This window comes from Gymnoscopelus microlampas, assembly GCF_963454915.1.
Source record: "Gymnoscopelus microlampas genome assembly, chromosome: 22".
NCBI classification, from domain to species: Eukaryota; Metazoa; Chordata; class Actinopteri; order Myctophiformes; family Myctophidae; genus Gymnoscopelus; species Gymnoscopelus microlampas.
The window spans coordinates 10,854,482-10,870,334 of record NC_139959.1 but is presented as its reverse complement, the minus strand read 5'-3'; the positions used below and the strand labels follow the sequence as shown (position 1 = coordinate 10,870,334).

The 15,853-nt window shown below is 41.8% G+C and overlaps 1 protein-coding gene across 2 annotated transcripts; it reads right to left on the bottom strand.

The window, feature by feature from the left end:
• Positions 1 to 20: 20 nt before the first annotated feature.
• Positions 21 to 10,725, bottom strand: pcolce2b (procollagen C-endopeptidase enhancer 2b). 2 transcript variants are annotated; one of them, XM_084049182.1, is made up of 9 exons: positions 10,508 to 10,725; positions 9,747 to 9,858; positions 9,032 to 9,287; positions 6,654 to 6,778; positions 5,801 to 5,937; positions 5,279 to 5,442; positions 3,746 to 3,829; positions 2,268 to 2,435; positions 21 to 1,870 (listed from the first exon to the last, which is right to left on the bottom strand). In XM_084049182.1, exons 1-9 carry the CDS (start codon positions 10,627 to 10,629, stop codon positions 1,740 to 1,742), a joined length of 1,299 nt encoding a protein of 432 aa, XP_083905308.1. In that variant the 5' UTR covers positions 10,630 to 10,725; the 3' UTR covers positions 21 to 1,739. The 2 variants fall into 2 exon arrangements, with proteins under 2 accessions (XP_083905308.1, XP_083905309.1); XM_084049183.1 differs by having other exon boundaries at positions 9,032 to 9,195; positions 10,508 to 10,639.
• Between the last annotated feature and the right edge of the window lie 5,128 nt (positions 10,726 to 15,853).

Here is a 15,853-nt window from a genome sequence, read left to right as displayed (position 1 = left end):
TATATATTTTGGGGGCTTTTATTTGGGCAGGTGATAAAGGAATTTAAATATAAATAACATTCAGACTTTTTCATATGAAAATACTTTTTTTTTACATTTAATATATCTAGTTTAAAAAACAATGAAAGTACGCTGAAAAAGTGACTGCGCTGACAGGCATGCTTTGCGTCCATTAAAGGAATACTTCATATCAATTACTCATCCTGTGAAACCTAGAATTTGTGGAGAATTTGTGTTTGTCACCTTCCTTCACAGTGAATGAAGAATCCAACAATGTAGATTCTTGATGAATTCTTACTTGATGAATTCAGCCAAACGATATTAAAAAATCGCAAGTCTCATGCACGAAAGACGCGCACACATCGTTCACACACACGTGTGAACTCAGCTGTGTTGAACACCAGACACAGCGTTAGTTGAGTGAGACTGTTTATCCCGTAAGTGTTTTAAATACTAAAGTTTCAGTACAAATGTGTGTTTTGGGAGTAATGAGGACATAGGCTGGGATGCAAGGCACTTGAATTATACTCTGAGATCTGTGTTGGCGTTTAAACAGATTTTTTGTTTTGTTGTTGTTAATCCTGCACCCCTATTTTCTTGAAGCATTTGCTTTGTTTTGGATTCTTCATTCACCGTGTAGCAAATGAAACACACACACACACACACACACACACACACACACACACACACACACACACACACACACACACACACACAAACTCAAGGCTTCACCGGGTGAGTAATTGATAAGAAAAATAATAATTTTGGGGGTGAAGTATTCTTGTAACGACAGAAGCTGTGGCCCTGTAGTTTCTCATAAAACCACCATGACAAAATAAATTCAGCAAAGTCCTATATATTAACTATTGCACTTATTTCTACCACATAAGAAATGTCCCATGTCTTGTCAAATTCAAATTGAACATAGGATATTAAGGCAGATTATAAACACTGTCAATATTCCTACAGAAATCAGTCCACCATCACATATTCCTGATGAGATTCCTCAAAGCGTGTTGAACAAGCATTTACATTTCTGCTTCCCAAGTAATATCGCTCATCTTTTGCTGCATACAAATGCATAAAACATGATATGAGATTACACTCATTCTTCACTTTGCATAATACAGACTCAGCTGAAAGGAGAAAAACCTAATATGGAAAACAGAACTAGCTGAAAGAATTAATGAATAGCCTACAGTATTGTCACCAGGCATCTGCAGAGGCCAGTGTGACGAGCTGATAAATGGTTGTCATCCCAAACCTGCACGTCAAACTTGTCCCTGTTTACTGTCACACTCATTCTACATTGAGGACAAAGTTCATCTCTCATTCCTTTGTCTAGGGGCTCGATGGGAATGAAATAGGAAGAGTCTAGGGATGGAGATTTCAATTAAATTCACTGCCAATCAGTTCTAGTCTCAAAACGTAAAGACGTTAACATAACACAATAGGTACTGTAAGCCAAAGGTACAGCAATAGTGAAAGAAGATGACTTAATTCTCCCCAGTATCTTTAATAAATATAAAGTTACCCATACTGTATCTATTCATACTGAAGAGCTATGGACGTTTTGTGTATTAGTGCTCTGATAACTTTTATTATAACCAGCTAATATCTCCCTTGTGGGCCAGGCAGGCAGTATATCACCCAGTGATCAACCAACTATTAGTTCAATCCTTCCCGTTCCTGGCTGATGACGTCCATCCCAGCGGAGAGCTTCAGGTCGCGCGCGGGGCTCAGCAGCGCTTGTTTTTCAGCACATTGAGGGCTTTCTGGTTCTTCGTCTTGAAGGCCATGACGAAGTGGTGCGGAGCGATTTTCCCCCGTCCGTCCTCGTCCGCCTGGCCCATGAAGACGTAGTTCAAGCCTGGTGAGGTCACACACAAATAGCCTGAATGCAGTGGCGTAACGGCAGAGACATTCAGGCAGGGCCACACATCAGCATCTCCACCGAGCAGCACGTCTGTATTCCATACGTTTATATGCACGCATGTAAACATATGGAACGCGTGACTCAAGTCAATCTGGACAGTGAGTTGTGCCGCTCACCTTTACGCCCCGGCGTAAGCTCAGTGGAAAGAGCTCGACACCGCCGCAATGAAGGCAAACTCAGAGTCGTGCGCTATTCAGAACAGTCTGCTTAACACAGCTTTCTTAAAACATTATCTGTTACAAGACAGTTATTACCGTTGGACACGAAAATAAACTACCTTCCTGGTGAAAACTGAGCACATTTCATCTGAACAGTTGACCTGTAAACTCACCTCGTCTGACGAACGGACACTTCTTGCACAAGATGACAATTTTGGTGCTCATGGTCTTGCCAGCCTGCTGGATGGCCAAGGTGCCTTCTTTGTAGACGTTGATGATGGAGACAGTGGCATACATACTGCCTCCTCGCATCACTGCCGTGATGACTGTCCCAGTTATTACTGTCACACACACAGGGGATGGAGAATTGTGATTGTGAGATGAGAAGCAGCCAAGTTGAATTAATAGTCCCCCGCTGTGCATAATAGCTAATATGTGGGCTGCTAAAGTCATAGCAGCTCCTTACGCAGATTGAATTTAGTTTCAAAGAAAGCTGCCCAAATTGGAAAAGATATCAGAAACTGGTCGTGTGAAGGGTTAAGATTATTGCACATGCGTCCACCAACAAATGCAGTATGTAACGGCTGAATGGCAGTATGTTGAGTATAATTGTAGTATAACAATTATAGTCTCCTCTGCACAAACAACCTTTCAGATGATTTATTTAAAGTGCACAGTAGTCTGATGAACGCATTTCAGCTATTGCGACGTGACGCGTTGTGAGCTTGCAGATCGCTTGTAGATAAAAAAGTTTTTGACATTTTTTTGTAACAATCTTATTTATTTTTTAAATGATACATTTGACACCCTCTCCTGACATTGCAGTCCTCTGCCTCACCATACAGTACAGTAAAATGTGTGATGCAACATTATGGTACTTTACTGCTTCTGCACACTGCATAACACTAGCTAGCTTGTCCACATCCACCACCACCGTTGCCTGCCTTCCCTCATTTCCTAATGCAAATCTGTGTGAACTCTCTTTGAAATGCCAATCTCACAACATGTGGTAAACATCAACTGCAGAAAAACACCACAGACGAGGGTAGCAAGCAGCAAACCAAGCCTGAATCGAAACGTTCATTTGCCAGCCACTTACCTTACTGTGTGTGTGTGTGTGTGTGTGTGTGTGTGTGTGTGTGTGTGTGTGTGTGTGTGTGTGTGTGTGTGTGTGTGTGTGTGTGTGTGTGTGTGTGTGTGTGTGTGTGCCATGCGTGCCATGCGTGTGTGTGTGTGTGTGTGTGTGTGTGTGTGTGTGTGTGTGTGTGTGTGTGTGTGTGTGTGTGTGTTACTCTGGGGGTAACTATGTCCTGCACACTCTCTCACCTCCTGACAGACTATCAAGGAAGCTTTTGAGATGCAAAACGACAGATCAAAGCAGCAAAGCCAGCAATACAAGGTGGTCTGTCAAAAGAAAAATGTATTTTGGACTGTAAGCTGCAAATGCAATGATGGCCAACACTGATGAGAATCTTGGACTATCTGCTCTCAATCTTGGATTCATGCTCCTCACTAATGCTGCCTGTCTAAGGAGTAAGGTTATCTACAATGTCTAGAAGAGTGAACTACAAAGTTGAAGCGGTACTGTATGAGCGATAGCAAGTTGAGGCGCAACTGACAGTTGTAACTGCCAGTGCCGTGACTTTCTTACCAAAGTTGCTGGAGCAGTAATTGCTCTCCAGAGTTCCTCGTCTCTTGCATTTCTGCTGGCACAGGGCTACGGAATACTTAAGGGCTGTAGAGACACAGAAAAAGAACATCCAGTAACTACAATTGTGCCTGCCAGTGATGCAATCAGATCTGGTAATGTTGGCCCACTGCGGTCTTTTTGCATACTAAGTTCGAGGATGTACTGAAAGGTATGGGTGTTCCCCATTTAAAACGTGTTAGCTATTACTTAGGAGAGGCTCTCTCAACTTAGGTTCTCCATTTTCATAGACACTGACTGTACCACATGTAGCCCATGCTTAAAGTAGAGCATGCGGATAACATCTGTTTTTAGAGCAGAGGATCTTGCATTGCCCACAGAACTCGTATAGGGGAGAAAACCAAAAATATGACGACTGTTATTCTTACTGGAGAGGAAGAAGACGAAGATGATAAGCCAACGAAAAAGATCAGTCACCATATCACGTCATTGTGAGTTTGAGGCGCTAAAAAAAACTGGCTTGACGAAGGGAAAATACAACAGTGTGTGTGGGGGAATGTGAGTTTGTGTAAGAAAACAAGAAGCTGTGATTGTGCGTGTCTGTTTCCACGCGTGAATAACCCCCCCCCCAACAACAAACAACAACACAGTGTCTAAGTGTGGGTGGGCAAGAACATCTGAGCGTATATTACATGAGCATACCTAATTTCACGCACATCGACAGTGTGTGCTAGGCCAAAGAAACTAATATTAAAAGAGGTAGAGCCCGCACACTGTATATTACATAAAAACATCTTATCTTCCAGACTGTGTTCATCTGCGATCATCTGATATTAAATGTTGTCCCGCCAACAACAGAAATCTGCAAAGAACAAACTGTAGCTTCACACATTCCTCTACCACTTTGGATCTACTAATCATAGACAGATCTCTGCTACAAGCAGTGTCATTAGTAGCATGGATGGAAGTGAAATTGCTTTTGGCTCTGCGTTGTTTAGTGGCCCCCTCAAAGTGTGATTTCAATTTGATTGATTTTTTTATTTTCATAGCCAATTGGAACGGAATATGAAAACTATGACTGATACATGTTGATCACATGAGTCATATTATACATAATGTCATTGTGTACCGATTTGTGTGAGTTTTGGAAAATAATCTGTTAAAAATGGTAGGCAATCTCGTTGGGTGGAAATGGTGAGTCCTATATGGGGAGTTGCGTCATGATCCAAAGAATCTATGGGGGAAACGATTTCTATTGTAAGGCCTATGGTTCAAGAGTTATAGGGCAAAACAGAGCCCTGGCTAGGCAACCCAGCCCGGTCATGTATAAAAGATTTTTATACATGACTGAACTTGTGAAATGGGACGTACTGCAGAGTACTGTAAGTATATTTTGATGCCAATACTTTTGTACTGTTACTCAAGTACCTTTTGAACGCCGGACTTGTAACTGAGTATTTCTACATTGTGGTATTGATACTTTTACTTAAGTAAAGAAATGACACCACTGGTGAGGGGATGAACGGTGCTACCTACGTATAGGTCTGGTGGTCACTGGCTGTGTGGTGGTTGTGGGGGCCACTGTTGTGATGGGAAACTTCTTGGGTCTGAACTTGTAGTGTCCAATGAAGCCATCCGCCGTTAGACTGAGGTCAGACAGGAACTGGATCAGAAGCTGGTTCCCCTCTGAGAACACTGGGCTGCAGAGAAAGAAAAAGAACATTCCAAGTATGGTGAGATGAAGAGATGGAGGAGATGTTTTAATGGTTGTTTAAGGAGAAGGTAAAAAAACATCCGCACACTGGTTTAAAGCTCCCGAAATTTATTTTATCAACGGTGCAACGTTTTGACCTTATAGGTCTTCAAAGATGATGTTTTTACCTTCTCCTTTATTCTTGCCTTGATGTCCAGCACCTGGCCTAAATACAGGTCCAAGATGTGCACACAATCTCCTCTGTTAATGGCTGTTTAACCACATGAACCCTAGAATTCCTATTCTGGGGGCCAACATTCTAACTGTGGTGTGTATGTGTATGCGAGCAGTACAGTATCACCTACTCTGGGGGACTGTCTCCACAGTATTTCCCAATCCTCTTGGCGTCATTGATTTCTGGCCCGTTGAAAATAGAGACGTGATCATAGCGGCAGTAGTTATCTCTTTCCACATCAAACTTCTCAAACTTCACCTCTATAATCTGCAAATGGAAGACAAGCCACAAAAAGGATATCCTGTGTCACAAACAGTTATATTAGGCTAGACTATTTGATTAAAAGGAGTACCCTATAATTTTCAGGGGGGAGGGTTGTGGAACTTTGTTCCACAACCATTACACACATGTCTCTCTGAAAAAAGAAATGTCAATGCTATATGATAAGTTGATAACCACTGTTTTTCAGAGGTCCTAGTCTTAGAAGAATAATGATGATTAATAGAAGGCTACATGATAAGCACATACTGTATTATAATACATTTAAAGCAGGGGTCTTCAACAGGGGGTCCTCAGAGTTACTACGGGGGGGGGGGGGGGGGGGGGGCGCCAAAGCTTGTAGATCGGCTATTTTTGGTATAGGTATAGGTGTAGAGGGAGAAAGTAGAGCAGACCAAGTAAAACAAAAAAGTTTAATCTTAAACACAATTTTATACAATATAGAGGGGGTCCCTGCTTCATTTCCCGCTCAGCTAGGCGGTCCTTGGCCTGAAAAACTTTGAACACCCCTGATTTAAAGCATCGAAACTAACTTCTTGGTTGTCAAAATGCTACTGCTCTGATTAACTGAATTCTATATATGGAGCAACTACTGAATTAATGCAGCTTTTCGATATATGGATACACAGCGTCTTAGAATCAAACTCTGCATTTTGCATACTGATACTGTTGAAATTAATTAATTTCACTTGACAACCTCTGACCTGGTTCTTTGGTGCTACTATGTGCCAGGAGCATGTAACCCCAGCGGGATAATCCTTCTCTGGCCAGTTGGGAGTCTTAAAGGAGCCTGAGGCCTTGTCCAAGCGACCGCCACAGTACTGGTCCCCTGGGAGGAGGAGGAAGCGGAGTTGCGTATCAATATGAAAACCTATACTGGACTATATTCATTAATAACATTTACTTAAGCTAAATTACAATATTGATTACTGCTATTTCAATATACCACACCTTTTCATACAGGGAAGCATCTTTGATTCAGTAGGCTATCACTAAAAAGAACAGAGATCACAGTAGACAGAAACTATGAAAGTATTTCATATGAGCGAATAGTCAGCTAGCTTCCCCACACACGCGCGCTCGTGCACACGCACGCACGCACGCACACACGCACGCACACACACAAACACACACACACACACACACATATATACATTTTAGAATTAATGTGGCATACAACATGACTGATTGATTGTAAGGGTGCAACAGCTAATCAAACTACCGGTATTCAATGTAATTGTTTATAAAACAATCGATAATTGATCATTTAATAAAATCTATCCCTATTTTGGGCATTTCATTGAACTGTGAAAATAACAAGCACACAACGGTTGTGATCTTGTAGGTCAGCTATTTTTGCATGACACCTTTGCGAGACAAGGTATAAAATAACACTTTGTTGATTTGTTGATATATAAAAATAAAATATATATTTAGAAAGCACGACATTAATCGGTAAATAATAACTAAGAAAATAATTGACAGTTGCAGCCCTAATTGATTGATTGATTGGATTTTATTTGAATGAATAAAGAAGCCAAACAATTCCAAAGGATACGTTCAAGTGAGAACACTTGATTCCAACATAGTCCCTGAAGGCATGAGTCAGTGATGCGAACGTTTGTAGATGACATAATCCTGTAATTTAACACTTGGCTACCACAATCAGTGCTCTCAGAGTCTTCTTTTTTTATTACGAGCAGCCTAATGAGTTGCTTACTCTCTTTGGTCCCCTGTGTACTGAGCTCGTAAAAAGGCTTCTGCATGCTTCTGATGCCTTCAAGCATCTGAGAGACATCGTTCCAAAACCACATATGTTGTTTCTACTGGCGAGCTCTGAGATCTCTCCAAAAAACGTGGCTGCACTTTGAAACTTGCACTCTAAATTGATGTTTTCTTTCTTGGCTCTCCGAGTGGGCAAGTAGGCTACAACCTAACCACAGTGACAAAAATAGATACGCAACAAATGGAGGACTTGTTGTTGTGTTGTGCAGTTTTTGACAACTCTCTGGTACAGTGTGACAAGTAACATTCTATCTACTACCATCTGTTGTGTGAGAACTGAGCAGGCTACTTAACAGACATGGTCCATTACAGCTGTCAACTCCTTGCTTAGTAATGGTTATAGATAGGAAGGTAATTCCAGGCACTCGGCCATTAAAATTCCACACGAAACAGTGGGCAAGACTATTCGACACCGGAGAGAAGAACAGAATGGTTCAACTCTGACTGATACTGACCTGTCCCTTCCACTGTAGCTCTACTAAGAAAAAAAAGAAGAATTCCCATGAGAAATTCCACGTCATACTGTGAGAATTGTTGAGATCTTCCTTCCTTTTTCATCCAGATCCTGCAGCCTTAAATCAAGTGTCTCATCTGGTGTAAAAGGGAAGCCCTGAAGCAGAAAGGGAAAAAAAACCTATGCTTCTCCTTAATGTACTTTTAAGTGATTTATTATGGAAAAGGTGAACTTTATAGAGAGATGTAAAGTCCTGGCCACGATTAGCAGTGCTAACATGCTATATGACCTCTCTGGGCCAGCTCATGTTTAACAGCCTTGTAAATTTGCTGACCCTCTGACACGGTCGCAGGACTCTATCAGATTGTTTTACTCGGGCAAGACTCAGACACTACAACTCATTCTCCGTGACCCTGTACAACATGCTTTGTTATAGGCATAATATATACTGTACATTAAGTGTGGAGTGCATGCTTTGCATCCATATATCCCTAACAGTTATTGAAATTAGTTTTTATGCAGGGGAAACGGGGGTCACATCGGTGATTGATCCTGTGCCAGCAGGGGCATACCAGCGTGATCTAATATGAGAGTGACGACACCACACGTTGACTCCCATTGTAAGAATGGAATGTTGAAATGCTTGTTCTATCTCGATGAGGAAGTTCCAATGTTTGGAACTATAGCCCATATAGCGGCACGCTTTGCAGCGAGATCAAAGCGTGTCATAACTCTCTCTCTCTATGGGTCTGGGGCATACGTGGCTCAGTATGTGAACCTTGCACCCGCACTATTACAAAAGTAATATCTACACCCATATCGATGTACCATCTCAGTGCCTACCTCTCTCGTGTGGGTTAGCTGCAGAATGGACTGCGAGGAAGCCACTCCCGGCAGTGTTGGCATCGGATACCATCTGAATGAGCATCTTGTTGCCCGTGGAAACCAGCGCGCCGGGTCTGAACGTCCCGCAGAAGCGTCCGAGTCTCTGACCACTCACATGGCCGCTGTAGACATCCACATAATCATAGCGACACAGGTTGTCACTCTCCAGGTCAATGTAGCGGAATGATAGCACCACTACTTTGCCCTCGGGGACCTATAGACAGTGAATTCACAAAGAATACCAAGGTCCTTTCAAGTGGATTACAAGAGTCATAACAACATGCCAGTCGTATCTACAATTATTATAACATGTATACAGTACCTACAAACATGAAGGAAGCCTATTACTGCTGATTGAATAGACAGACTGTGTTTACCAGCTTTGACTTATTTTTAACAGCAGGTAGGGTATTTAATAACAAGACCTGCATGCTCCTGTGGGCTATACTTTTCCACTAATCAGTTCCAGCCATTATTATCAGCTTGACTCTTTAAAATGTAATACAGTAAACTACTGTTTAGGGTAACTGTGTGTGGCAAGGATAAAGTTGGGCTTTGTGAAGTTGTTGATTTGTTGATCAGTCGTTTCATTCCCACACTATAGTGCCTTTGTCATCTTTGTGTGAGTGGACTAGGAATTTGATCACATCGAAACATTTCAAGTTGGACTCACAGTGATCCTCCAGACACATTTGGTGTTTGGGGGGTACACCCCTGGGTACCCCTGGCTCCCGATGACGCCCGATTCATCCCCTGTGATGTTTCCGCCGCAGGTGAATGTTTGTCTGGGAAGGTGGGGGAGAGTGTTTCTATTTTCGACATCTCTAAAATGTAACGCAGTAGACATATAAAACAGCTATAAACATAACAGGCAGCCTCAGAAAACATAACTCCTCACCATGCGTCCTGAGTAGAAGCAGCAGTGTGCCAACTGCAGATTCCTCTCTAAATCAGTGGTTCCCAAACTTTTTGGCTCAAGACCCAAAAGAAAAATTAAACGTTTGCCCGGTACCCAAACTAGTGAAAATAGCAGATTTATCTACAAGCTCACAACGCGGCGCGAAGTGTGGCGTTGTGAGCTTGTAGATCAGTTTATTTTCACTACTTCTTAAAAAAAAAAATCTAATTTATGGATTTTTTTTTTATTTAGATTTGTTATTCACGAAATTATTTTGAAAATATCATTGATTTTTTTTTAATGTTTTGACATTTACTCATGACCCATTGGTCCACGACCCAAAGATGGGTCCCGACCCACAGGTTGAGAACCACTGCTCTGAAATAACTCCAGATCGGACTGACACACACACAGACGCTGTTCCTCGCTCCGTAGCTCCCTACCTACCGTAAAGAATATACGATCCTTGACACCTTGCTCATTCATTAAAAAAAAGCATTTAAAAGGAAAGAAAAAACATATGAATAAAAGTATACCTCCTTTGAGTCTGCGCGCAGACCTCGGTCAAAAACAGTAGAATCCACGCGCAAAAAAACCCGCATATTCTCCTCCACATCGTAGGGCTATGAACGGAGCCCCGTGGCAGCATCAATGACATCGTGTTCAGATCAGTAGTAGCTCAACATACGGTGGGGGAAAAAGTAACCAGAAGTTCCTGCATGAGGGAGTTTCGGTGACTGGATGCAAGCTGGAGCAGATGAATATAGCGTTTGTTCAGTGAGGAGGGAGGGAGGGAGGGAGCACTGTGAGGCAGGCAGCTGCCTTTTTCTGAAAAACCTGCGATAAAGGACGCACTAGGAGGGGTGTGTGTGTGTGTGTGTGTGTGTGTGTGTGTGTGTGTGTGTGTGGGGGTCCGGGACCCCTAGGGGGTCCTCAGAGTTACTACAGGGGGTCCGCCAAATCTTTGTGTGATATGATTTTTTTATTTTTTTTACATTAACCACTTGAACCCTAACATCCCTTTTCTGAGGAGAACTTTAGCCAAAAATAGCCGATCTACAAGCTCACAACGCCTCGAGGCGTTGTGAGCTTGTAGATCGGCTATTTTTGGCAAAGAGGTATAAGTGTAGAGGAGAAAAAAGAGCAGAGCAAAGAAAAAAAAAAGGTTTAATCTGAAACACAATATTATACAATATAGAGGGGGTCCCTGCTTCATCTCTCTCTCAGCTAGGGGGTCCTTGGCCTGAAAACGTTGAAGACCCCTGGCCTACTGCACCTGGCCTGTAACCTGCAAGGGGTGGCATCATGCAGTGGTGGTGTAAAGTGACTAAGTACATTTACTTAAGTACTGTACTTTGAGGACTTTTTTACGTTACTGGAGTGTTTCCAATTTTTTTTGGTTACTTTATAGATTTAGATTATTATTAAAAAACATACATTATAACCACTTCAGCCCTATACATTTCGGCCATTTGAAAATAGCCGATCTACAAGCTCACAATGCTTTGCAATGTGACATATTGTGAGCTTGTAGAGCTGCTATTTTCAAAAGAATGTTATACATTTGAAAACTTGTGAAATGGGACATTCTGCATAATGAGTACTTTTCTACTTTTGGTTAGTTTACATTTTGATACCAATACTTTTGTAGTTTTATTCAAGTACATTTTTAATTCCGGACTTTTACTTGTAACAGAGTATTGACACTTTTACTTAATTAAAAAATGCAGTACTTTTTCCACCACTGGGAGGGAGCACAGGCAGGCAGCTGCCTTCTTCCAAAAAAAAAAAAAAAAAAACCTGCGATAAAAAACTGCATTGAATATAAATCTTTTGAAAATAGCAGATCTACAAGCTCACAACGCTTCGCTTTGCTAAGCGTTGTGAGCTTGTAGATCTTTTTTTTTTCTCTAAATAACCAAACTATATAGGGTTGAAGTGGTTTCGTGATAATATTCCAAATCTTCAAAGTAACTAGTAAGTCAAGTTTGTATATCATTGTAGTGGAGTAAAAGTGCAACACTTGCCTCTGAGATGTAATGGAGTAGAAGTAAAAGTATTGAAAATTGGAAATACTCAAGTAAAGTAAAAAATCCTCAAAAGTGTACTTAAGTATGAGTAAATGTACTTGGTTACTTCACCACTGTGCACCTGGCATGCATTGTGCACACCTGCAAGGGGTGGCATGAATAAACTTGACTTTATTCATACATACTACATAGGCCTACAATTTAAGTGCATGGCTGAAGTTGTATTGACACATCACATGGGCTAGCCGATATGGTTGGATTATGACCAGGTGGCAGATAATATAGCCTAAGGGAAATCAGGAGTTGGCCAATTTAAATACAGTTGTAGGACAAAGCCAAGAAATCCGCAATCTGAGGATGTTTAATTAAACTCATATGAAGTGATAGAGTGACCTTCAATACAAATATATTTTTTTTTCATCAAATACACTGGCACTGGCCCATTTATGAGCCCATGCCAATTGGCTTATGCCAAATATCTAGAGGCCTGTTGATAGACAAAAGTAGTGCAGGAGAGAGAGGGAGGGAGGGAGAGAGAGAGAGAGAGAGAGAGAGAGAGAGAGAGAGAGAGAGAGAGAGAGAGAGAGAGAGAGAGAGAGAGAGAGAGAGAGAGAGAGAGAGAGAGAGAGAGAGAGAGAGAGAGAGATGGCACCACCTGCTGGATCTTAGAGATGCATTATATGCCTAATAATAGGATGTACAGTATCGAATTAGCATGCTTAATGTAATCGTGAAGCCTGCACATTTTGAGTATGGTAGTCCAGTTTCATGCAGTAAAATCTGTTGATAATTGATGACTTGCATAATTGCATTGCCGATCACCAATAGATCTGCCAGAGTGAGGGATGATGGGTACTCCACCAGGGGGAGTTCCAATGACATTTTTCCCCCCAGGTTTTGTGATTGATCCATTTGGGCACTTTTAATGGTGATACTGTGTGATTTAGTTGTCAATAAAAGGGTAACTGGAATGCTCGCCCCAAAACACACCCCAGCGACGGACCACTTGCCCCACTTGGCGTGGAACGCTTGCCCCCATTGAGGTGGACCACTCGCCCCACTGGCCGTGGAACATTTTCCCCCAGCGGAGGAACACTCGCCCCCACTTGCCATGGAACGCTCGCCCCCAGAGAGGCGGACCACTCGGCCCGCTTGTGAGAACAGACTACAGACCCTAATATTAAGTTAGGAAGTAGTTAGGCAAAAACACAGTTACAACGACGGAGGCGCGTTCGGCATGGCGACTCGCTCGCTGGTGCCTCTCGGGGCTCAAGTCCGCTTCAGCCGACTCAGCGGCGTTCGAGTTACGTCCCGATAGGTACCCCCGAGAGGTCAAACGCGGCCGAGTAGATTTTGGTGGCCAGAAATACCTGGTGGGTCCGACCGTTCCGAGGTCCACGGATTTGACCCGGGGCAAGTGTGTTTTGGGGCGAGCGTTCTTGTATTCCAATAAAAGTATCCTATTCTATTCTGTAGAATATGTTATCTTGGGCACAGACTAGATATTTTTGCGATGATTATTGGTCTGACTCTGAGCCTGGGGTCAGGGTATTTGGTAATTAATGCTTAGTGAATGATCCAACAAAATAATTAGAAACCTATTTTGAAATGGGATTTATTTGTTGCTGTCTAAGCTCTGCATAACCAGCTCAGGCCTTGTGATTAGAGTGTCCGCTTTGAGACTGGAAGATCGTGGTTTAAACCCCGGCCGATTCATACCAAAGACTCTAAAAATGCTACCCATTCTTCAGGGTAGGGCTGGGCGATATAGACAATCACATTTTACAACATTTATTTTACCAAATAACTCAATGATGATTTTTTTTATAACAAAAAAAACAGATCTACAGTACAAGCTTACATTTCCTGATGCAATGGCTATTTCGCTATTTCCTTTAAATGATTGAAAGTATAAATCAGGAAAAGACATGCAACACATGCCCTATCACAACATTACGATATCCAAAATCCCAGATGATATGATCTAGTCTCCTTTTTGTCCCATAAATCACAGGAGATGTAGTTGTAGATCGGCTATTTTCGGCAAAGAGCTTTGGTGTAGAGGGAAAAAGGAGGGGACCTATAGGATAGACGCATAGACCCCTTACATCACAGGCAATTCCATCCATGAAATAGGCTAAACATCTCTTTCTCACTCCCTGAACGGATGGCCTTTTCTTTATGGAAGAGGTCAGGTCTTGTCAAGCTATAAGGGGCCTTTATATTCTCAAAATCTGATTTATTTCGAGACTTAACTTCCATAACTTTGTTAAACTAAACAACGCTTCCTTCCAAATATCCCTTCTAATTCAGTAAATGACTCAACCTTTTACATTACCATGAATGAGAATGACCTCAATGAATTTCCCATTATAAAGAGGCCTGCCTCTCTTGATCAAATTAAAAAAGACTGGGAAAATGAACTGGGCAAAGTTATAGATGGCAGTGACTGGGATGGTGCATAATTAACTTGAGTGAATCAGTACATCTTGTTCCTGGCTCAGTCTGATACAATTTAGGGTTGCATATCACATTTAACTCCAAACTCTCCAAAATGTACAGTAGGCCTATTTCAATGTCACAGATGGATCATCTGGAAAATATGTGTCTGTATGGGGCCCTATGATTAATTACATATCTAAATGAAAGACAGTACATGATACATGACAAATGAAACACTCACCGTTGATGCATAGGCCTACTCAATAAACTTGATGTCTACTCGTAGTTTCAAATTTACAGTGCAGCTGTTTTGCATAGGCATAGGATTATGAGACAATGGGCCCCTGGGCACAAGCTGTCTTATCATTGACTACTGCACTATGGCAATAATTATGTATTAATTTGTATTATTTACTTTCTCCGCCAGGCCGAGACTATCTTTTGCACCCTCTCCGTCCATCTGTGTGTCCGTCCGTTCGTCTGTCTTTGAGCAGCTAATCTCCGGCACCGTTAGCCCGATCGACATGAAACCATGTGCACACACACTCCCTGGATGCCAGAGCAGAACCTCTGCCCCAAATCTTTCACATCGGCCTGTTATAGCGCCACCAGGCCGAGTTTTACCAAACAAAATGTTATAATACAAACAGATTTTGTCCAAACATCACACAAATTGGTACACATTATCTATATAGTCATGCGATCAACACGGATGTGTCCAATTCACATCACATATCCATGTCAACCACAAGTTCACAACAGCCCACGTTGCGAGCTTGTAGCTCTGCTATTTTCACAATATTGAACTCTTTCTTATATTATTTGGGGAATAGGGGATATAGGGGATGTATATAGTTTGTTGATTACGTTTGATGCATATAATGGTCTTTTTCTTTTCTTTCTTTTTTGAGGTGTTAAAAGGGTCTTAAAAGTCCTTAAATTGTCACTTCACTGTCATCTGGGGACCCCCCCCAAAATCATGTGGGGACCCCCACCCACAGGTTGAGAACCACTGCTCTACAGCAATATTTAACACTTATTTTAACCAAAGAAACCCACTTAATCAACCCCAAATACCCCAATGTATATTATAGCCTAAAGAATAATCTGTTTGATTTCTAAATTATGTTTTACATAGCAGTGTATTGTCTGTCATTAAATGTTTCAATGAATTGAGTACAAAGGACACCAATGGAAACAAACCATAGGCTTTCTTGGGTTTAAAATCCTCTTAGCAGACCTTAAATTGAACTGTACTTTCCTGTGCCTTTTTTTGCAAACTGCTAATAAAGTATTCATTCATTCTTTCAACCCCTAAAGATCGATGATTCTGCGTTCGGTTTGCTTGACTAGTGGGCGTCCGTCCGGTTCGTCAATAATTATCGGTGATCGACTTTTATTTCAGTGCAA

Bases quoted from the DNA above. Each gene is read 5' to 3' on its own strand.
- pcolce2b (XM_084049182.1), bottom strand. From the start codon at position 10,629: ATGTCATTGATGCTGCCACGGGGCTCCGTTCATAGCCCTACGATGTGG. The intron at 5,938-6,653 runs GTCAGAGGTTGT...TTCCATTTGCAG, and splicing joins TAGTAGCACCAAAGAACCAG to ATTATAGAGGTGAAGTTTGA. The intron at 5,443-5,800 runs GTAGGTGATACT...CTTTCTCTGCAG, and splicing joins TGTGGAGACAGTCCCCCAGA to CCCAGTGTTCTCAGAGGGGA.